This window comes from Eriocheir sinensis, chromosome 8 (genome assembly GCF_024679095.1).
Source record: "Eriocheir sinensis breed Jianghai 21 chromosome 8, ASM2467909v1, whole genome shotgun sequence".
Classification (NCBI taxonomy): Eukaryota; Metazoa; Arthropoda; class Malacostraca; order Decapoda; family Varunidae; genus Eriocheir; species Eriocheir sinensis.
Genome location: NC_066516.1, coordinates 2,803,654 through 2,828,184, shown reverse-complemented (window position 1 = coordinate 2,828,184; position 24,531 = coordinate 2,803,654). Strand labels below are relative to the sequence as shown.

At 43.2% G+C, this 24,531-nt stretch overlaps 1 protein-coding gene across 1 annotated transcript in view; it reads right to left on the bottom strand.

The window, feature by feature from the left end:
* LOC126995329 (DBH-like monooxygenase protein 1) overlaps positions 1–4,363 on the bottom strand; it is a 93,621-nt gene extending 89,258 nt beyond the window's left edge. Inside the window, exon 1 of the mRNA XM_050854808.1 lies at positions 4,239–4,363. Coding sequence (XP_050710765.1) covers positions 4,239–4,363 — 125 coding nt within the window. The remainder of the gene's footprint in view (positions 1–4,238) is intronic.
* Positions 4,364–24,531: the final 20,168 nt, after the last annotated feature.

Genomic DNA, 24,531 nt, shown 5'->3' with positions numbered 1-24,531 from the left:
ATTATTATTATTATTATTATTATTATTATTATTATTATTATTATTATTATTATTATTATTGTTTTTATTATTATTATTATTATTATTATTATTATTATTATTATTATTATTATTATTATTATAATTATTATTATTATTATTAGTAGGCTGGGCATTGTACCGTCTCCGCCAGTTCTTCTCCCCCGCACAATTGCTATCCATTTACAGGGGCCTTGTCCGCCCTCGTATGGAGTATGCATCTCATGTGTGGGGGGCTCCACTCACACAGCTCTCCTTGACAGAGTGGAGTCAAAGGCTCTTCGTCTCATTAGCTCTCCTCCTCATACTGATAGTCTTCTACCTCTCAAATTCCGCCGCCATGTTGTCTCTCTTTCTATCTTCTATCGATATTTTCATGCTGACTGCTCTTCTGAACTTGCTAACTGCATGCCTCCCCCCCTCCCTCGGCCCCGCTGCACATGACTTTCTACTCATGCTCATCCCTATGCTGTCCAAACCCCTTATGCAAGAGTCAACCAGCATCTTCACTCTTTCATCCCTCACGCTGGTAAACTCTACTACAATCTTCCTTCATCAGTATTTCCTCCTGCCTACGACTTGAACTCTTTCAAGAGGAGGGTATCAGGACACCTCTCCTCCCGAAATTGACCTCTCTTTTTGGACACTCCTTTGACCTCTATTCAGGAGCCGTGAGTAGCGGGCTTTTCTTTTTATATTTTTCTTTGCGCCCTTGAGCTGTTTCCTTAGCTGTAAAAAAAAAAAAGTAGTAGTAGCAGTAGTAGTGTTATTATTATTATTATTATTATTATTATTATTATTATTATTATTATTATTATTATTAGTAGTAGTAGTAGTAGTAGTAGTAGTAGTAGTAGTAGTAGTAGTAGTAGTAGTAGTAGTAGTAGTAGTAGTAGTAGTAGTAATTGTTTATATGAAAAATATGTAAAATATATTATAACGTAAATATTATTAATAAGTAATAGTAATATTCATGAAGATAATAATAAATATAATAATAATTAAAATAATAATAGTAATAACAACAACAATAATAATAATAATAATAATAATAATAATAATAATAATAATAATAATAATAATAACAACAACGACCATAATGAATACGAGACCGAACATTCATTTAAGTTTTCTTTTATCCCAAACAAAACTTGGAAGAGGAAACTTCTCGGGCTCAACAAGACGTGATGAATGAATCCCTGCTGCCGTGGCCGCGAGGCTTGTTGATGGGTGTTGAGGGGGTATCCCGAGCGGGTGTGTTGTGTTGCCTTGGTGTTGCGTAAGGCTGTAGTGGTGTTGAGCTGGAAATGAAGCTACACCAAGGTCTTAAAGAGAGAGAGAGAGAGAGAGAGAGAGAGAGAGAGAGAGAGAGAGAGAGAGAGAGAGAGAGAGAGAGAGAGAGAGAGAGAGAGAGAGAGAGAGAGAGAGAGAGAAACACAGGGCAACAGGATGGCCAAGAATGTGTTGTGTGTGTGTTTAGAAACGAAAATAGGGATACAAGAAGAGTGTGTGTGTGTGTGTGTGTGTGTGTGTGTGTGTGTGTGTGTGTGTGTGTGTGTGTGTTTAGAAATGAAAATGGGGATACATGAAGAGTGTGCGTGTACGTGTGTGTTTAGAAATGAAAATGGAGATACAAGGTGTGTGTGTGTGTGTGTGTGTGTGTGTGTGTGTGTGTGTGTGTGTGTTTGGAGATGATAGGGATAAAGGAAGTGTGTGTAATTCACCACGGCCTGATCACGATTTGGACTCGTAATCGCCAGCAGGTACCCTCCCGACATGAGCAAGTGCTCTGTTATAGTCGATCTATGGGTACTGCCAGAACCTCACACACCACAGACCCCATCCCCCTTGCTCAATGGGGGACAGTAACAACTCCTAGTCATTGTAGTCAACGGAAAGAATCCGGCCTGAGCGGGCTCGAACCGCCGCCCTGTCAGGTGTGAAGCCTGGCAGCGCCGTGTGTGTGTGTGTGTGTGTGTGTGTGTGTGTGGACATGTCGGCAAGGTGTTAACATGGGTGGTGTGGAGAGTAGTATAACTGTGTGAGTAGTGTTGCTTTAAATTATGAAAACTCTTGTATTTTGGATGGGTTACAGTGTTAGGGCTGAAGGGATGCGGGGTACAGTAAGAGCTGAATGAGAGGAGAGGCGATAAGGTGAATAGGAGAGGGAAATAACTATTGAAGGAGTCAGTAGTTGAGGGTGGAAGAAGTGTAGTGTGTTGGCAGGGAGTTGGTGATGAAGTAATAACGGGAGGGAGTGCAAGGAGAGGTGATGAAGAGGAAAGAAGCACTAAAATCAGCACTATGCATCAAAACATCTCTGGCACTAGATAAATTACGGCTTTGGTCATTTCTCGTATCCTGTTAACTTTAATTTATTCCTCCATTCCTCATGTAAAAAGAATCGTATAGGGCAACAAGAATCATCATCACAAACGCAAACAGTAGCCGAAAGAGTTGTAGCAGGAGCAGAAGTGGTAGTCAGTATATAGCATTTTCAGTAGAGGCGGTGGCTGGGGCAGTGGCAGGAGGTGTTATCAACATTAAAGAAGCACGCTGGCTGTTTGTGCTTCATTCCGTGTCTTTTATAATCGCGGCACCCACTTCAAAACGTTTCGTGTGCTGCTACCCACCCGACATGGCATCATTTCTTACTTCTGTCCCTGTGTGGTGCTCCTTTCTACCTCCTCCTCCTCCTCCTCTCTCTGCCCATACACAAGCTCCAACACACACCGCCAGTATTTTTTCTCACACGCCCGCGACGCCTTCAGTATAAGTGGAGGGGAGAAACATCGCCGCCCCGCACCACCGTTTTTCTTCCTCCAAGTGTCTCCAGTGGCCGGGGACGTGACGTTGACAAGCGGGTTTTTGCTCTTGGACTTTATTGCACGTAAAGACTTCGTACTTACCACTTCTCGTACGCTCCAAACTGATGTCCTGGCTCTCCCCCTTCCCACTCTTTCTCTTTCTCTGTTTTCCCTCCTTTCTCCTCTCTGTCTTTCTTTCCCTTTCTTTCCTTTTTTCCTGGTTTCTCCCCCGTCTGCTCCTCCTTTTCTCTCTCTTTGTTCCTCCATATAGCATTCCCCTCCTTCCCTTTTCCCTTCATTTTTTTCCGTTGAGTTCCGTTCAGTTCTCTCCCTCTCTTACATCCCCTTGAACAATGTGTGTGTGTGTGTGTGTGTGTGTGTGTGTGTGTGCTATAGTTTCTCCTTTTTTCTTTCAGCCTTTTTGTTTGTTTCGATGTTCTCTCTCTCTCTCTCTCTCTCTCTCTCTCTCTCTCTCTCTCTCGTGTGTACGTGTGTTTATAATCTTTTGATACACATTTTTTTTCTTCTTTCACCAATTTTGTTTGTTTCCATATGTTCTCTCTCTCTCTCTCTCTCTCTCTCTCTCTCTCTCTCTCTCTCTCTCTCTCTCTCTCTCTCTCTCGTGTGTGTATAATACAGTCTTTTGCAATTCATTTTCCTTTTTTCTTCTTTCACCAATTTTGTTTGTTTCCATATGTTCTCTCTCTCTCTCTCTCTCTCTCTCTCTCTCTCTCTCTCTCTCTCTCTCTCACGCAGGCATACTCTCTTCATTCATTTATTCCATTCGCGTTCTTGGCATCATCCATCTATCCACCCACCGCCCACGTCCCTGTCCATCCCACCCACACACGCCAGCCAGTCAGTCAGTCCCTGGGCCAAAACTTCGCACGTACCTCCTCCTCCCCCTTCTCCTCCTCCTCTTCAAGCTATTCCTCTTCTTCCTCCTCCTCCTCCTCCTCCTCCTCCTTAGTCTTCAACGTTTGTGCGATTGTGAGCAAAGCGGGTTTGTTAGTTTGCTTCTCCTTCTACTCGTTTTATCTATCCCTCCCTTCCTTCCTCCTCCTTCTCAGTCTTAACCCGTACAGTACCGGCCGATTTAAATATTTTTGGCTTGCCCAGTACCAGCCAATTTTTTACTTTTTTTTTTGGCTTAAAAATGTTCTATGTGATGGAGAAAGTGGAAAAAATAAGAAAAAAACTGATGTCATAGACCTACTTTTCGCAGAACTCCATGAAGTGTTACCACGGTGTGGCTGAAAACGGCCCCTGTACGTGATCGATGGTTTATGGAGGATTTGACAAGTGATAGAGGCCAGGTAGCCCGTTTTTGTTGCACACAGGTGTAGAATACTCCAGAGAGTACCATTTCATGGGGTATAAGTGTGGGATCAGGACAGTAGAATCTCGTGTTACAAAGGCGGCTCAATATAGCCTATATCCTCCTCATCTGGCACATAATCCTTGTCCGAACCAGAGTCTGAGAGTGCTCCCACGTCTTCTTCAGATGAGGAAACCTCAAACTCACTGTCTATCGCCATATGGCAAAAGGAATTGGCCGCCGCGACATTGTTTACACTTGGTCTTGATCTTGATCTTGATGTCACAGGTGGCTTGAGATTCCTCCCCAGCTTGGGTAGTGTTGCCAATGCTACAAACGCACTCGTGCAGTGTTGCCATTGTCTGCAGCAGTCTCTGTAGCAAAAATAAACCCGCTACATCGACTGTAACAGTGTTTAGCAAGCCCGACGTGTATACGCGTCGCAAGTATTTCCTGCAAGCAAAGTTGCTGACGCGTATACGCGTCGCTAGTTCGGTACGGGTTAAACGTTTGTGCGATTGTGATGAAAGCGGGTTTGTTCGTTTGCTTCTCCTCCTCCTCCTCCTCCTCCTCCTCTTTTTATTCCTCCTCTTCTTTCTCCTCCTCCTCAGTCTTAAACGTTTGTGCAATTGTGAGGAAAGCGGTTTGTTCGCTTGTTTTTCCTTCTCCTCCTCCTCCTCTTTTTATTCCTCCTTCTCCTCCTCCTCCTCTTTTTATTCCTCCTTCTCTTCTTTCTCTTCCTCCTCCTCTTCCTCAGTCTTAAACGATTATGCAATTGTGAGGAAAGCGGTTTTTTCGTTTGTTCCTTCTCCTTTTCCTTCCCATTCTCCTCCTCTTATCCCTCCTCCTCCTCCTCATTCTCTTCTTCCTTCTCCTCCTCCTCCTCCTCTTCCTCAGTCTTAAACGTTTGTGCGACTGTGAGGAGAGCGGGTTTGTTCGTGAAGCGCGCCACAATGAAAGAAGAATGGTGATGGTGGCCCTGGAATTAATGGGAGGAAGGAGAGTAATGACGCTATTAATGGGGGTGTTTTGGAAGCTCAGTGCACTGCCGGTGGAAGAATAGATGGGCGACGCAAGGCTGAGTTCATGAATGGGTGATGAGTGAGTGAGAGTGGAGAGTGAGGAAAGATGATGTGATGGATGAGAGTAATTAGATGATGAAGTGCAAATGTTGAAATGTGATGTACCTAATAGGTGCTGTTAACTTAGGTGGTGGAAGAACAGATGGGCGACGGAAGGTTGAGTCCATGAATGGGGGATGAGTGAGTGTGAGTGAAGAGTAAGTGAAGATGATGGTGTGACGAATGAGAATAATTAGATGATGGAGTGAAAATGTTTAAGTGTGATGTAATAGATCCTGTTAACTTGGTTGAAGAACAGATGGGTGACGCAATGTTGAGTTCATGAATAGGGGATGAGCGAGTGCGGTTGGAAAGTGAGTGAAGGTGACGTGATGGATGAGAGTGACTGGATGGTTGAGTAGAAATGTTTAACGACCCAGTACGTGACACTCAACAAAAAACTGCTCTCGGCCGCGTCCCTCCACCCCGCCCGTGTAAATAGACGGCATGCAACACAACAAACGCCAAACCGTGGAACCGCAAGTAACACCACCTCTATTACTAAACCACAAGATAACATAAAAGTCCAAAGTTTCAATTCGCGTAGCCTAAGAAACAAGTTTGATGAAGTGAGATGTTTTGTTTCAACAGCAAATTTTGACGTAATTGCTATTACCGAAACATTTATCGACACCACAAATAGCCTATTGATTTAAGTTCCGAATACAACATAGATGGCTACAGACTCTTCAACAAAGATCGTGTTGAGCCGTAGAGGCGGTGGTGTCGCCATTTACACAAAAGCTATTTGCAACCCACTGACAGAACACCAAGAGACAGTAATGTTGAACATTTGTGCGTGAGGGTAAACATTGCAAAAATTAATCTAAATATATCTGGCACTTACAGGCCTACGGGGCAATCACTCGAAGATGATGTTGAAATGTACAGCGTTTTAAGGCAGTCACTTAATAACAGCGACTCACTGATACTAGCAGACTTTAATCTCCCCCATATCGCCTTATCGACTGGGCGACACATAAAATCATCGAATTTTCAGAAGAAAATTACCTAAGCCAAATGATTACTGAACCAACTCGACAAAACATACTAGACCTTGTTATAGCGACCCAAGATAACCTAGTCAGTAATGTTACGGTAGGAGAACACCTCGGTTCTTGCGATCATAGATTAGTGCGCGTCTACATTAGAGCTCAGACAACAGTGACTGAAAATAAAGTAAAGGTGCCCAATTTCAGAAAAGCAAATTTCGTAGAAATCCGACAAAAAATAACAAATACAACTATCAGATGACGGCGATGTAGAGGAAGCCTGGCTAAGCTTTAAAAATCATTTACTCACTTGGCAGAACACATTTGTCCCATTGTGCGAGAAGCGAAGTAACACTATTAAAAGCCCACCTAGGTTTAATAGCGAAATTTAACATTCGGTTAAGGAGAGAAAATTGTCTTACAGGCTGAAGAAAGAGCAAAGCACGCCCGAAAACATTAGACTTTATCATGAAGCCAGGCGGCGAGTAATAAGATTAGTATGTCAGGCAAAGCGTAGATATGAAGAAAACATTGCAGCCAACTGTAAAAAAAATCCGAAATCCTTCTTCAGTTATATAAACAACAGAAAGGCGATCAGAAGTGGAATTGGACCTCTAACAAACAGTGACGGTGAAATAGTGACTGATAGCCAACACGTTGCGAACTTATTAAACAAATACTTTTCCTCGGTGTTTAATACTAACAGTCTTCCCACCACTGCCACCAACACCAGCGACGACAACAGTACTAATGTAAATCTCGAGCAAGCATTGCCTAATTTTGTAATGACTACCGATGAAGTCCTTAAAGCTTTCCATTCTCTTAAAAAAAATAAAAGTCCCGGACCTGACAAAGTATATCCTATACTGCTTAAAGAAACAAAGAGCGAAATACTCTCCTCTCTCACAACCGTTTTCAATATGTCCTTGCGACAAGGCATCGTCCCTTCGGATTGGAAAAAGGCTAACGTAACACCGATTTTTAAGAAAGGAGACAAAAAAATACCGGGTAATTACAGGCCCATTAGTCTAACTTCAGTTGTAGGTAAGCTACTCGAGAGCATAATTAGAGAGAAAATTGTGAGTTACCTTGAAAGCCACTCATTAATTGGGGATTCACAACATGGCTTCCATAACAAAGGAGCCTCCCTTTCAAACCTATTGACCTTTTATAACGATCTCTTCTCAGTTTATGACGTAAACAAATCACTGGATGTAGTCTATCTTGATTTCCAGAAAGCGTTTGATAAAGTTCCACATCATAAATTACTTTATAAATTAAAGCAACTGGGTATTGACGGTCAAGTACACCAATGGATCGTTAATTGGTTGAGCAACAGTTAACTAAGAGTGGTGATCGACATTCAACTTACATTCGTTTTAAATTAACAGCATCTATTACACCACAGTTAAGGGGCCTTCCGAATCTGGCTGCCCCGATGGGGGACAGGTGTATTCCGTCCCTATGGAAGAGCTCACCCTGGCCGTAGAAATTGTCCCAGGCGTTAAAGAGAGAGAGAGAGAGAGAGAGAGAGAGAGAGAGAGAGAGAGAGAGAGAGAGAGAGAGAGAGAGAGAGAGAGACGCCATGAGAAGCAATCTATATTCTCTTTGTTCTTTCTTTTTATTTTAAGTGTCATCCATTCCTTCACGGCCTTGCTACATGTCTATTTCTTTCACGTTCTCGTCCTTCTTCTTCCCTCTCCCCACTAAATATATGATTATTAAAGTGTAGTCTACATTATGGGAGTGCACGATGCAATTTCCCTTTCCCTTTTATTTCTCATTGTATATTTCTGTCTCCTTGTCTTTTCCTCTTTTCTTCCGTCGTTTCCTTCCCTTCGAACGTCAAATTTACTTCTTTGCTTCTTTTATTTCCTTCTGTCTTCTTTAATTTTCTTTCTTTCCCTTCATTTCAGCTTTACTTCCTTACATCTATATTCTTTACCCTCTTTTCTTTTTTACTTCCTCCTTTGCAGTTTTTCTTCTTCAAATTTATTTTCATGCATCTCTATCTTTCTTTCTCTTCTCGTTTCCCTTTCACTCCTCTCATTGCATTTCCATTTTCCTTCAATTTCCCTTCTTGAATCTTTCTCTTTCATCTCATCTCCTTTTTTTTTTTTTGCCTTTTTTCTTCTCTACAATTCGTTCCTTCTTTCTCAAACTTATTTTCTGGTATATTCCGTTCTTCCCCTTTCGTCTCCTCTTCCTTCCTTTCTTCTTTGAGTTCCCCTCATTATCTTAGAACTTTCATTTATCGATCTTTATCATTCTTCCCTTTTCCTCTCTTCCTTTCCTCTCCTTCTCCCCTCCATACCTGCTTCCCAAGGGACACCTGTCCAGACGTACGCCCCCCATTCCACTTGCACACAAAAAAATGGGCTCCATTTGTAAACAAACACACTGTAAGGCTTTTGTGCCCATAACCCGCAGCTCCGGTGAGACAAAGGTGCCAATCACAGACTTCACTTTAGACGGGGGGGAGGCGCCTCTATAAATATCGGGTGCCAGCTGGGGTCGACGGGAGTGCCAGGGAGCTATCAAGTGGGTGCCAAAGATCCCGGGAGTCGACAGCTGTGGATAATGTGGCAAGCTGAAGGTTAGGAAGGCCAGGTAGGCTGAAAGGTACCGTCCAAAGCCCAATGCTACCACCTCCTCCTCACCTCTTCAACCTCACCAACACACCTGCCTGTCTCCAGTACCTCCACCACTATCCCCACCATTTCTACCACCACCTCATCCCCTGTCACCACCACACCGCACTGTCTCAACCACCTCCTCCTCCCCCCTTTATCACCATACCTGTGTCTCTATGCCTCCAGTACCCCCACCACTATCCCCATCATTTCTACCACTACCTCATCCCCTATCACCACCACACCGCACTGTCTATACCACCTCCACCCCCACCTTTATCACCATACCTGTGTCTCTATGCCTCCAGTACCTCCAACATCTTCACCATTTCAACTACTGTCTCAACTACCCCACCTATCAAATCACCACCAGCTCCCCTTTCATCACCACACCCCCACTACAACATATCTGCACTGCCTCCCCCTTCTCCATCTCCACCTCCGTCTTCACCTTCACTTCCCTCTCCGCTTAGCTTCTGGATGCCTCAGGGTGGTGGTGGTGGTGCGGCCCCTACCTCTGTTATCTCGCTCAGGCTTGAAGAATCTCTTGTATTGATAGAAAGGTTGCATATATGAAAAGAATTCCTCTCCCATTTTTTTCATCTCTCTTCTGACATTCTCTCTCTCTCTCTCTCTCTCTCTCTCTCTCTCTCTCTCTCTCTCTCTCTAATATTTTACTACTCTAAATCTTAATCTTTTGTTAATTTTCCCCTATCGTCTCCTCCTTCTCTTCCTTTTTCACACGACTATCACGACAACTTTAACGACCTCCTCCTCCTCCTCCTCTTCCTCTTCTTCTTCTTTTCCGTCGCTCCTCCACATCCAACATTCCTTCTTTTTATTTTTCGCTTCACTGCAAACACCACTTTTTCTTCTCCACCTATTTTTTCTCTGCCGCGCCCTTCCTTCCTCTCTTTCCCTCCATTCCTTCTTTCTGCCTGTTTGCCTGACACACCTGACTGCTCTTCCCGTTTGGCCAGCCTCCATGAAAGCTACTGTTCTATTGGCTGCTGAGTAGACCAATAACCGACGCGTGATCACCCGCCCGGAAGAAGCTGCCCTATGGAGGTTGTCACATTCGTCTCTTGTGTCCTTGAGGCTAAACGCCGCCGCCCGTCCACAAACTGTCTTTCCTCTCCATCCCTCCTCTTCCCCGGCCAGCCTTTTATCACGATGGTTCGACGTATGGTTTGAGCAATTGCTCGCGGGAACGTTGTTATTTTAGCTTATTTTTTATGATCGCAACAACTTTTTTTCATTTTGTTACTACTACTACTACTACTACTACTACTACTACTACTACTATTACAACTACTACTTCTACCACTACTACTACTACTACTACTACTACTACTACTATTGTTACGACTACTACTATACTATTACTATCACTACTGGTAATGTTATAATGCAGGAGAGTGTCGTCTGAAGACCCTCATCGTACACTCACGATACTGGAAGCCTCGGGTGGGACAGCGTAGTTATCATTATTCTCTTTTCTTAACCTTCAAACTGAAATATGTCAAGGAATCTCCGAAACATATTTACATTGGCTTGTCGGAAATGTGGTATGCAGATAGGCTAGGCAGTGGCGGAGCTTTTGGAGTAACTGTGTGGAATGTTAAGGGAGTGAAGGACTAAAGGGACTTTCATACATCCAAGAACTGTATTCCAATATGCGCCGATTCGGGCTTCGTATTCCAATCGGCATATGGTTCGGCAGACTCCCTGTGCATTCGGCGTCAATCTGCAGACTTTGTGCTCGCCGCGCAAACTTTTGGACATGATAAAAATGTGGTCCTGAATCAGCCGCGTCGAGTGAGATTAGTATTGCATTTCCAAGTTGTCGTCTTACTTCAGATTGATTTCTGTCTGTTCAAACTGCTTCGAGTTGCTTCGTATGGCAAAAAAAAAAAAAAAAAAATCGTTCTAAATCATCACCGAGTGAACCTAATAAACACTAACTTACTCGAAGTCATCTCGATCATCGATCTAGCACGGATCATGTCTCCGCAGCAGCTGAATACTACCTGGATGCCAAATACTTCAACCTGAACATCGAAATACCATCCCTAAACGAGCTGAATGACACATAGAGCCAGTTCAAATCAGGCCCTACCAAGAAAGCCTACCGGCGCCATAGTCTGAAACGTAAAAAAAGAAAAAGAAAAAAAAAAAAAAAAGGCTCCTAAGCGTTTCTCATGGCTGTCTGAAAACCTTCCTCTATCAGAAGAACATCTCTATGCAAGAATACACAAGAATACAAGGAGACTACAAAAGGCCAGGGGGCCTACACAAGGCAACTCCTGAACACAGGTGCTCACCAGATTCCCTTCTCATCTATAAATGCATCTAATCTTCGTTTAAAAGTTTCAATTGTGTTTGCCTTAACTACATACTTATTCAGTTTGTTCCACTCTTCCACTATTCTGTTCGTGAACCAGTTTTTGCTCCAACATCAGCATACAGGGTCTTGTAGTCCGCATGAACCACAGACAGAATACGCTGACTGGAGGCCTTTGTAACTGTAGTATGTGTGCACGTCCTAGCCGAAAAATTGTCTTCTCTGGATTCAGAAATTGCTCCACATGAACCGTTTCCTCCTCTGCCTTTTCTTCTTCTGTTGCAGTAATTGCACGACCGGTCACATTTTGGTAATGTGGACGTCGACGTCACACTCCAACTTGAACAGCTTCAGTTGGTTGTCAGTTAGGTAATCCAGGACGTCCAAGTTGCTGTAGTCCATGTTGCTGGGTGACGACGTGAACTGGGAATATGGTGTCTATAGAAAAACATAAAACCACTGAAAAATCTGGGTGTAGTTGGAAACAAAATAAATAAATGGGGTTTGAAGTGCTAAAATGGGGTGAAGGAAGGTGAGAGGTGATAAATGCAGATAGTGGTGGTTTTATATTTTTTAAGGTAGCATCGTGACAAATCGTATGAGATTCTTGGTCTTCCGTAAGGGTTCGACTTACATCGAGTAAGAGGAGCTCTCATCGTGCTTATTCGTGTTCTGAAAATGATCGTATATTTTAAAGATATCGAGGCATCGGGACGCTTTGTGTTCGTTCCTATCCACTTCGTACACTCATTGTTAGGCTTCGTATTACTTCTAGTGAAATGAGTGTTGACTTCAAGGAAGCCGCAATTCGGGGCCATTTTCCCAAGATCCAGTTCGATTTTAAGTTCGGCACAGTTCGGCGAGTAGTTCCTGAATGTGGCGAAACACCTAGACAAAAACAATGGGCGTCACCAAAGCGTTGCGAAAGGGGAAGTTTAATACTCTGGAGCCGTGTGAAGCAAAACAGGAGGGCAAGGAGCTAAAGGAGTCAGTTATCTGATCAAATAGGAGGGAGTGATACAGACGTAAAAAAAAAGAAAAAAAAATGTTGATACAAAACTGGTCAAATTTATGAATCATCATTTGCAGACTTGGTCGTCCACAGGGAAAGAGAGGTGGACCATACTCTTGTGGAGCGAAGCCTGATTTAGCAGGTAATAGGGAAGATATGAAAGGACAGCGTGGTGGCAGATATATTCACATAATGATGGTATACACGGAGAAGTTGAGGAAAACATGGAAGATATCAAGAGCTAACGAATAGATAGTTGGCATAAAATAAATTTGTGAAGGAAAGAGAATGAACAAGCGCTCCACCTTTTATACTTGAACTAAAAACCGTCTTTTAAGCTGTTAAGCTGACGTACTCTTAAGGCATGTGGGATATGTACGAGGATAAAGTGTCCTAATCATCATGCTCAATAACACTCATCTTCATGCCCCTGTTGCATAGTGGTCAGCACGCCTAGGTACGAATCCTTGGACACGGGTTCGATTCCGGCCAGGGCAGTCAGCGCACAGCCCTTTAGGGCTAGTCGATAAATGGGTACCTGTGGGACACATGAGAAAGGTAAACTGTGGTAACATGGATTTCACACGCCCCTTGCCCCGGGGTATTGGGTTCTTTCCCACCACAAGCTCACGGGTAGACGGTAAAGAACACCAACGCAAGGAGTAGCTTACCGTACGCCCCAGACTTTACCTTTTATCGCAGTCTTTATGACTGGTAACTTTACTTTTTGTAACACAAGGATTCACTAATAAAAATGGAGTCTACAGGAGTCTCTGCGGCCGGTGTGGTATAAACTTCATACCGTCACGAGGAATGATCGGTGAATTTGTCAGCCCTCAGCATTGGCTCATGTGTTACCAGCCCGTCAGTAGCGGTCATGAGTATGTCAAACTAAACTGCATGCGCATACTGTACTTGGCACCACAGCTCGTAATTAATATGCTAGAATTAAGGTAAGTGATGTGATGTGGCAGCAAGTGTGTGTGTGTGTGTGTGTGTGTGTGTGTGTGTGTGTGTGTGTGTAATTCACCACGGCCTGATCAGGAGTTGGACTCGCTTTCGCCAGCAGGTAACCTCCCGACACGAGCAAGTGCATGCTCATTATCGTCGATCTCTGGGTACTGCCAGGACCTCACACACCACACACCCCATCCCCCTTGCTCAAGGGGGGACAGTAAGTAACCACTACTAGTCAACGGAAAGAATCCGGCCTGAGCGGGGCTCGAACCGCCGCCTATTTGGCCGTGAAGCCTTGCAGCGCGGCGCTCTTGCCGATTAAGCTACCGGAGCGGTGTGTGTGTGTGTGTGTGTGTGACACTGTGGTTCCCGTCATAATAGTGCCATATAGATTGTCTTGTATGTCCTTTGAGGGGGAAGTGAAATTTGCCGCGAGGTTGCAGGCGCTCCAAAATTTAAAATATCTTTTCGAACAATTTAAAATATGGATTTTGATAAGCAGCCTGCAGGAAAAGGGCAATATTTCTACTCGTTAGGTGTCAATCAAGATTTAAATGACAGGTGTAATGGCGATATTTTGGTGTGTTGAGCTTGAATTGATATTAAATACGGTTATGAGCAGCATTATAAAGCGATATGGCAATACAATAAATAGACGCATAAAGACCATTGAAATGTTATGAATCTCCGTAACTGCAAACAGAAAAAAAGATTTATTGGCGTCACGATTTATCATTATAATCTTCATGTGTAATTAATTCAAGTACTGAAATAAATTCCGGCTCATCGCCTCACCGCTGCCCGTGCTGCTGTGTGCGGCACCGCTCGTGGCCGTCACCGGGGAGTGCTAGCAGGGGAGGGGCGGGGAGGACTGGTGGTCGCGTGCCACGTAGTTCCTCCAACTACATTCACGAAATCTGCTGGCAGTGCTGCCACAAGTAGCTTTTTTTACTGCTTGTATAATTTGGGGGAAAATATGTTAAATCTAAGATCGATGAAATTATAGTTATAAGTGCGTAACGCGTTACACACACACACACACACACACACACACACACACACACACACACACGGCCCGGTAGCTCAGGGGTAGAGCATCTGGCTCACAACCAGAAGGACCGGGGTTCAATTCCCCGGCCTGGTGAAGATAAGTTGGGTTTGTCTTCTTTCACGTGTAGCCCCTGTTCACCTAGCAGTGAGTAGGTACGCGACGTCAGGCAAGGAGTTGTGACCTCGTTGTCGTGGTGTGTTGTGTGTGAGTGGTCTCAGTCCTCCCCAAAGATGGGTACTACGAGCTCTGTGCTCTTCCATAGGGGAACGGCTGGCTGTCTCGAGAGGGACTCGCAGCAGACCAAGAGGTGAATTACACACACACACATACACACAATTATTATAAACAGTATCATAACTGTGCTGGTAGGAAAAAAGTTCAGCGTAAAATTGGCATAATATCGTCATTTTTGGCGTAATTTTAATAGTTATACATATTTTTCGACAATATCATGATCTGACAACATAGATCTGTCAGCAGTGGTTGGTGTGGCGGGTGTTGGAAGAAGAGGGAGCGCCGTCCCAATACACCTTTCTAATATTCACTGGAAATAAATTAACTTTTCCACAACCTTACTTCGCAACACACTCACGCAGTAAAGGCCCGCATCAGTTTTTTATAGTGACGTCGTTAATTCAATACTGTCAGCTAACGGTGGCAACATATTGTTATTGTAGACACTTGTAAAACACATTCATACGCATACTCATTCATGCACGCAAATCTCTTCACTCTGTTTTATGCCATCCCCTAACAGGCACTCAACAGTTGACAGCATTTCTGAGAGACATAGCAATAAACATGTTCTCGAACTACTTATCTCCTTCCTTAGTAGAGTGCGTTTGATATCGGGCGCGTACGTTTGTGACTTGTTATCTCGTTATCGCAATATAGTCTGTTTTACTATGAAACCGGTACTTCGACTCATGCACCCTTTAGCTAACCCGCTGATAGGGGCGTCTCTTTTGACCAAGTGACGTCGTCCATTTTCAAGGATCACTTTCTGAAATTTTTATTATTTCATGTTTGATTTTCTATTATTATTTTAAGTAGCTCCATGCTCAGGTCTGGCAATAATGATTAGGGCAGTAACGTGACGCGGTGAGCTGCAAGAGTGACTCGGTGTGTGTTCGGACAATGGGAAAAAATCTTCGGAAAAAATAGACAAAAGCGCCTTTCCAACAATTCTTTTAGGAGGTGTATCATCAGGTAAACCCGCTCCCTCCCCACTCCTCATGTTCTTCACGAGAAGGAGGTTTTTAGACCCAAAAGCCACAGATTTTTTTAGTAACAAATATTTTGATATCTTAGTGTTCATGCGAGAGAACAAATGGATAAGTATATTATACCAAATAAATTATAAGTTAATGATAATATATTTATATATATATATATATATATATATATATATATATATATATATATATATATATATATATATATATTATATATATATATATATATATATATATATATATATATATATATATATATATATATATATATATATATATATATATCACAAATTTTACTCGTCTGCGCATGAGGTTACATACGGCATGTAAACTTTCTTAATACTAGGTATTGATATTGAGGCTGAGGGCATCATTTTTAACGTTTACACTGACGGAATCAAATTAATCTGCCGTTTACGCTGACCCTGACACACCACTTTTTCTCACCGACTCGTACAGCAATGCCCTTAACACTCAGACCGACCTGAAGTCTTCAAATGATGTAAATAATCCCCATAAACGAAAATTTTAATAAAAAATCAACACTTACCCTCAGGACACTACCGACACAATACACAAGACGTGGCACAGTCCACCTCAGCAACTTACCTGTGGAAAGAGAAAAAAACATTGGTTAGTCAGGACTCACTTACGCAGTACGTAGATACCCCATGCACGCCTTCGGCCTAACGTGAACCCTTCCCAACCACGGTGGCAAAATTAACGACATTCACCCAATGCAACTGTACGTCCGTCCGTCCATTAATGTTCTGTAAATGAGGGCATCGTGAACGTAACTTTGGAAACTCGATCAATAATGTGGATCAGTGTGGCATCACAGTGTAGCGAAGTGTATACAAACAGTCCACCATGCATGCACTAAGAGGTAAGTTAGAGAAGAGGACTGGTGTATTGAGCCTTATGGCGTCTGCATGCACCGACTTTGTTTAGATGACATAATTATACATATGCCTATACATATACCTATCCATATACTGTAGTCACGCTTTGGTACGCTTTAATCGCTCCCTTCTTGGAATTTGGACAAGGTAAACAAGGCAATGGAGGATTTTCAACTGCTCTCTTCATACCATCACTTCTAGTTTCTTTAAAAAAAGCATCTTAAGTCAATACTGATTTTTTTTATTTGATTTTCTATTTAACTTTTTTTTTTTGGTGTGTGTGTATGTGTGTGTGTGTGTGTGTGTGTGTGTGTGTGTGTGTGTGCACGAACTTCTATTCGTGAGGCTTCGTGATCCCGCCTCGGTGATGGAGTGACGACTTGGTGTGTCTCGCCTCATATCGATGAATGTTTCTGTCTCACTCTGTTGGACGCCCTTCACTAATTGACGTAAAAGTTTCTTGTTGAAATATTTATAGTTTGAAGGTTAATGAGAGAGAGAGAGAGAGAGAGAGAGAGAGAGAGAGAGAGAGAGAGAGAGACTCTGTGTGTGTGTGTGTGTGTGTGTGTGTGTGTGTGTGTGTGTGTGTGTGTGTGTAATTCACCCACAGCCTGATCACGAGCTGGACACGTCATCGCCGGCTCTCGATTAGAGCAAGGTTCATTAGTCAATCTCTGGGTACTGCTAGAACTTGACACACAACACACCCCATCCCCCTTGCTCAAGGGAGGAACAGTAACCACTCCTTGTCAGTGGAAAAATCCTGGACTGAGCGGGGCTCGAGCCTCTGCCTGCCTGGCCGCAAGGTCTGGAGCGCAGAGCTTTACCACTGGATTACCGGAGCGGTGTAGTGTGTGTGTGTGTGTGTGTGTGTGTGTGTGTGTGTGTGTTGTGACGTGAAGGGGACTTGAAAGGGATATGGATTATCTAGTCTCGTACCTCACGAATAAAATAACAAAATAACAGATGAGAGACAGTGAAATGACTTTTTACAATAATTAACATTATCGACTAATTTGTTCCACGGGGACAATCGTCAATGTTACACAGTTGAAGCAAAATTCAAAGGTTAAAGCCACAATTATCTTACTTATCACCGCACACGGCAAAATGTTTTACATATGCGTGGAATGACACCACTTCACAAGACTTTGAAGCCATGGACAAGCGATTCTAGAGGTTAAAGAAACTAAAACATGTGGACGAGGGATTCTAACGGTAAAAGAAACTGAAACACAAAGCCTGTCAAAATTATAAGGGAAAGAAACATCAATCTGTCGGGACGGCTGGCCAAACACATTGTACCACAGGAGCACCCTACCACCCTTCCTACACGCCCTTTACCTCCCAACTCTGCTTCTGTTTGAACAATGTAGCTTGCGCTTTTTATAAGCTAGTAATGGGGGAGTGAGCTAAACCTACTTCTCTAAGGTCTGGGGAACGATAACCTCTTTCCATACCTTACGGCAGCTCGCGTGCTGATCAGGCGGCCGCGACTGTATCGTTAGGTCACTTGGTTTGGAGGTATTTTTCCTAGAGTTAATGTTTAGCCAGGCCAGGTGTTTCGGTCTGCCATGGTATTTTACACAACTGTATTACTAAAATATTAAAAAAAAAAAAAAAAACGAAAAAGACAAACGTAACAGATATAAAATAAGTACTTTAAAAAATACACGTGGGGATGAAGAAGCTGTTACATCTTGTGTGTGTGTGTGTGTGTGTGTGTGTGTGTGTGTGTGTGTGTGTGTGTGTGTGTGTGTGTGTGTGTGTGTGTGTGTGTGTGTGTGTGTGTGTGTGTGTGTGTGTGTGTGTGTGTGTGTGTAATTCACCGACGGCCTGATCACAGACTGGACTCGTCATCACCATCAAGTACCCTCCCGATTAGAGCAAGGGCTCATTAGTCGATCTTTGGGTACTACCGGGACCTTCACATACCACACACCCCATCCCCCTTGCTCAAGGGGGAACAGTAACCGCTCCTTGTCAGTGGAATAAATACTCCAACCTCCGCCCGCCAGGCCGTGAAGCCTGGCAGGGTACTGATCTACCGTAGCGGTGTGTTCGTCATGGTGTGACCACGCGATAGTCTCGCGATCGCCATCCAGTGCTCTCCCCGAATGAAATTGCTCGCAAGTGACGGATGTGTGTGTGTGTGTGTGTGTGTGTGTGTGTGTGTGTGTGTGTGTGTGTGTGTGTGTTGGGACTGACAGGATACATTGTTTACACACATTACTCTTCAGAAAAGTAGCAAGATGTTATTCATGACCTGACGATGTTTACTGAATGCACTCCATCCCGTTTTTATTCCCTTTCTTATTTATTTTCCTGGCCAGGGTTTTCACTACTACCCCTGGTACTACTATTACTGCTATTACTAATACACTAATGTTACTACAACAACTACTACTACGACTACTACTACTACTACTACAGGTGTTGCTGCTACTGCCGTTGCTGTTACTTCAATATTTGTACAAAGCAGCACAGACACTAAGCTGGGATCTGAAAGCGAAGCTGAGCAGCCGTGGGTAATTGGGTGGTTGAGCTATGCATGAGGCGCAGTCGTAGCAACAGCTCAGTTTTACTGTCTGCTGTAACAGTTGAAGACGGAACAAGCAACGTGGCCGTAAAAATATGAACTCATTACTACTGGTTGGCTTACAACGCCGACACCTTCTGTCGACCTTAACTGAAACCCCTCCAAACATAAGTATACCTTAAGTCTTGTACCTTTGGGCCCATGGAGATGGATATTTAAGGTGGTGCTTGGGAGAAAGGTCCTTGTACGTCGCAGGTGAGTCGGTGAACGGTATGTAAGATTTTGGCCTAACCAGTGTGTCGCTAAAGTATAAATTCGCAGCACATTATCATCATGGACATCATCATTAGCATCATCGTCACCATCATCACCGTCCTTTAACATAGTATGTACGTACTTATTTGTATAAATAATTTTATGAGAAGCTTTGGAAAATGTCCACCACCTTAATAGGGAAACAGTGGCGGTTGTTGGGGCGAAGGCCTCATAATAGTGGTTGTGAGGAGTTTCAGCCTCGCCTACGACCCTTTGATAGCAAGTATGTGGCCTGCCACCAGCCAGCGAGTAAGCCGCGGCCAACTTGGTGTGACGACGTGGCGTCTGGCAAGGAAGACACCAGGCATCAATGAAACATTAACTCACACCCTGAGCTCCACTATATAGTACAAATATTGAAGTAACAGCAACGGCAGCAGCAGCAACACCAGTAGTAGTAGAAGTTGTTGTCGTAGTAGTAGTTGTTGTAGTAACATTAGTGTAATAGTAATAGCAGTAATAGTAGTGTCAGGGGTAGTAGTGAAAACCCTGGCTAGGAAAATAAATAAGAAAGGGAATAAAAACGGGATGGAGTGCATTCAGTAAACATCGTCAGGTCATGAATAACATCTTGCTACTTTTTCTGAAGAGTAATGTGTGCAAACAATGTATCCTGTCAGTCCCAACACACGCTACAGAGACCTGGTGTTTTGCAAAATGTCTAGAGAAAAAGCTAAGAAGTGCACAAAAAAGGATAGTGAGAAAAATTATGAGTGTGGCATGGAGAGACAGAAAGCGAGCATCATGGATTATAGAATAAGCAAAGTTTGCAGATATTTTAATGAATATTTAAAATTAGAAGTTGATTTGGGCAGATATCATGCGTAGGACCCATAACAGATGGACAGAGAAAGTAACAGAATGAGAACACGGAAAATGTAAGAAGAGTCGGGGCACACAAAGGACGAGGTGAAGCGATGGAGTTTGAGAATTTGCTGGAGACGGAGAAGTATAAAAGATTGGGGAAGGCCCTTGTCCTACAGCAGATTAGTAGTTGTTGCAGCATCAGCAGCAGCAACAGCAGTAGTAGTAGTAGTAGTAGTAGTAGTAGTAGTAGTAGTAGTAGTAATAGTAGTAGTAGTAGTAGTAGTAGAGATTCCTTTTAATAGTTGTTAAAATTCAATAAAAAAGTAATAACAGCAAAAACATTAAATAACAATAAGAGTATTAATAACCATCATCTGAAAATAACATCTTTCACGACTGTTCATCTCATCACCGCGGCAAAGCATCATTACCCCAAAACCAAAGAATTTTTGCCTAGTCATTGCTGCACGTTGCTTGCTGTTTGCATTTCACAGTTCGTCTGTTGCGTCTCTTATATTTTTCTTTCGCTTTTTCTTGGTGCAGCGGGGGAGGGTGTCGTGTTCTGATGCTGCACACATACACACACTGCGGTAATGCTGCGCCGGGGCCCTGCAGAACTTTTGTATTGTTGGGAGATCAAGGAGTGGCTGAGCTTCGCCGCATTAGATTCTGCACGCACAAAGTTCTGGTGTGTGTTTGGGGGTGGGTGATGGTGTGTGTGTGTGTGTGTGTGTGTGCGTGTGTGTGTGTGCGTGTGCGTGTGTGTGTGTGTGTGTTATAGATAGAGAGATACAGACAGACAGACAAGCAAAGAACGACAAATCGACACACACACACACACACACACACACACACACCTCAATGATAATATATACAACTCCACCTCTCTGTGTGTGTGTGTGTGACTCCCCTTGCCTGTCTCTCGTCCCTTCCCTTAATAACAACTCCGTAAACTTTCCGCATAAATTAATGACAAAATATACACGTGACAGCCATTACCCCCACGTGTGTCACTCCAACTTCGACTCGTACGGGAGGAAGGCAGGAACTAGCTAGATTGTTTGGGGAGAACTTACATCATATCATAATTCTCGACCGTCATCTTTTGCTCTTACCTCTCACCCGTTCTTTACTATCATACACACCCTCGTTCATGTTATCGCCACCCCTTGCATCTCTTAACGTCCTGCAAGCCCTTTCATAACAACTGCTTCTTTCCCTCCTCTACCCCCATCGCCCCACGACTCTTTATTTTATTGCGTTTATTCGTCACAATACCCTTCAGCTATATCTTCCTATAAACCCTTTCATAATATATCCTACTTTCCCTCCTCTACCCCTATGATCTCTTTAGTTTATTGCGATTATTCATTTATATAGTTTATTATCATCTTTCGCCCTGACCCCTCACCAATACCCTACTTACACTTGTCACAATACCCTTCAGCTATATCTTCCTATAAACCCTTTCATAACATATCCTACTTTCCCTCCTCTACCCCTATGATTCTCTTTAGTTTATTGCGTTTATTCGTTTATATAGTTTATCATCTTTCGCCTTGACCCCTCACCTGTTCTTCAATACCCTACTCACACTCGTCACAATACCCTTCAGCTATATGTTCCAATAAACCCTTTCATAACATATCCTGCTTTCCCTCCTCTACCCCTATGATTCTCTTTAGTCTATTTCGTTTATTCCATTATTTAGTTTGACATTTTTCTCCCTTATCTCTCACCCGTTCTTTAATCCCCTACACACTCTTGTCACATCACCTTGCATGTTATCTTCAATCCATTCAGCGATATCTTCCAATAAGCCCTTCCATAACGTCCTCTCTTCTCCATGCCCTAACCCAAGACCTCTTTAATTTCTTTCTTTCACGTTATCTCTTCCTCTACTATCTGTATCATCGTCGTAGACTTTTTCATTACTTCCGCTCCTCTGCCTGCCCTACCTCAAGATCTCTTTAGTTTAGCTCTTCTACTTTATCTCTTCCTCTTACATAGCCTATATAGCTTCATAAGCCTTTACATAACCGTAGCTCCATTCCCTGACCTACCTCAAGATCACTCTAGCTTCCCTCTTCTACATCTCTGCTTCATTCATCTATAGCGTTCTAATAAACCCTTTGATAACTGTCTTTCTTTTCCCTGCCCTACCCCAAAATCGTTCTAGTTTTTCCAACCTTCTCATAACCTTACTAAGTCTTCCTCTCTATCATCTTCTCCATCCGAACACAGACCTCGCGATATTTTTTACTCTGTTCAATAGATTCAAGGGCCAATGCGACGGAGATGAGCACCGAGGCCACGAGCAGCTATAGCGCACACCCTCCACTTTACCTTGCTTACCTATTCCTGCTACCTTCAACTATTTACCTTTCTTAACTCGAGCACTGTCATTGATCGTTTTACTCCTCTCTTTATAGTTCACAACATTCTTTTTAGTTTCACAATATTCATCCATCACGTTGCTCCTTATATTAGCTATTTATCTTTTTTATCATAAGGCTTTTTTCTCTTTGTACTGCCTCATCCTTTTGGAACTCACCTTCATTGATCGTTCTTTTTCTCTCTATCGTCCAGGACATTTCACTAATCCACGTTCTTTTACTTTCAATATTCATCCATCGCATTGCTCTCGTTATCCTACAGGCATTTATCTTTGCCTCATAACGTTTTTTTTTCTCAACTGCCTCAACTATTTACCTTTTTGAACTCTCTCACTGATCGTTTTTTTCCTCTATCATCCACAACCTTCCACTCATCCACATCTTTTTTTAGCTTCACAATATTCATTCATCACATTGTTCTCGTTCTATTACAGTAATTTATCTTTACATCATTTAACGTGTTTTTTTTCTCTCCTCCCTACCGCCCTCCTACACATGAACGTACTCGAGTATTACCACGCTTCCCGTTCGTTCCCCATCAACTCGCCACCCCTCTCTCTCATCTCATTAACAATCGCATCACTCCTCAGCCCTCCTCTCCTATGTATCATCCTTAGCAATATCCGCCTTTTCTTTTTATGTTTCGGCCTAGGGCACCGGTAGGGTTTCTTGGTATGGCCTGATGGTCGGCCCAAGCCCGTTACAGCGCAGGTAAGTGTTTATAATGCCGCCATCTTGCATGGTCCATGCTGCTCCTCGGAGCTCATATTTGAGCCTCTCTTTAGAGAGAGAATCTAGAGTTCGCGTGGACTCTCGTCCCGCGTCCTCTTGGACGCGGCGCCGGCACGCTCACCCCTCATCCACCGCAAAATGTTAACATTAACATTTCCTAAGTAGTTTCAAGATTTGTCGCTATTCCTTATCATTCCTGTTTATCCCATCATCCCTCGGTCATCCCAAAACATTCCCATCATTCTTCACTCATCTGTTTCCTCACCATATTCATTCCTCACATTTAATTTCCGCCTTACATTATGAACATTTACTAGACTCAGGATTTACCTTTATCTCTATTCATTCCCGTTTATCACAACATCCCTCGGTCATCCCCTACATTCTCGACGTTCCTCACCTGTCTACTTCCTCACTACATTCATTCTTCACCTTAGCTTCTGCTTTACACCTAAACATTCCCTAGGCTCAGGATTTACCTCTATTCCTATTCGTTCCGGTTTATCCCAGCATCCCTCGGTTATCCCATAACATTATAATTCCTCGTTCATTTGATTTCACAAAACATTCATTCTCATTTACCCTAGCCTGCCTCGCTCACCCCCCACATTCTCATCATTCCTCACCCGTCTACTTCCTCACCACATTCATTCCTCACCCTTCCCAACCACTACCACCACCACCACCACCGAAGCCATTGATTCCGTTCGCCGCCAGCACCACAACCACCATCAGCATCATCATCAATCACATTACTCCCAACCTCAGCCTTCCATACCAGCCCTTTATCCATATCCTTTATCTCTACTCCTTCATCCATACTCCTTTATCCATCATCATCATCATCATCATCAATTACCTCATTACTCCGAACCTTAGCCTTTCATTCCAACCCTTTATCCATACCCTTTATCTATACCTATTTATCCATACTCGTTCATCCATACTCCATTGTCCATACCCTTAATCCTCCTCCTCCTCATCATCAATCACATCACATTACTCCTATTCACCTTCCATCCCAGCCTTTTGTCCATACCTTTTATCTATACCCTTTATCCATGTTCCTTTATCCATACCCATAATCCACTATCATCATCATCAATCACATCACATTACTCCCAACCTCAGCCTTCCATACCAACCTTTTATCCAAACATTTTATCTATACTCCCTTTATCCATACTCTTTATCCATCATCATCATCATCATCATCATCATCTCACCTTACTCCCAACCCCCCCCTTCCATACCAGCCCTTTACCCTTCCCTTCCCTTCACTGTTCCACGTCCCTTCCTCCCCTCACTCACTCCCCTCAGCGCGGTCAAGGGAGCATGAGGGAACTTGGTCG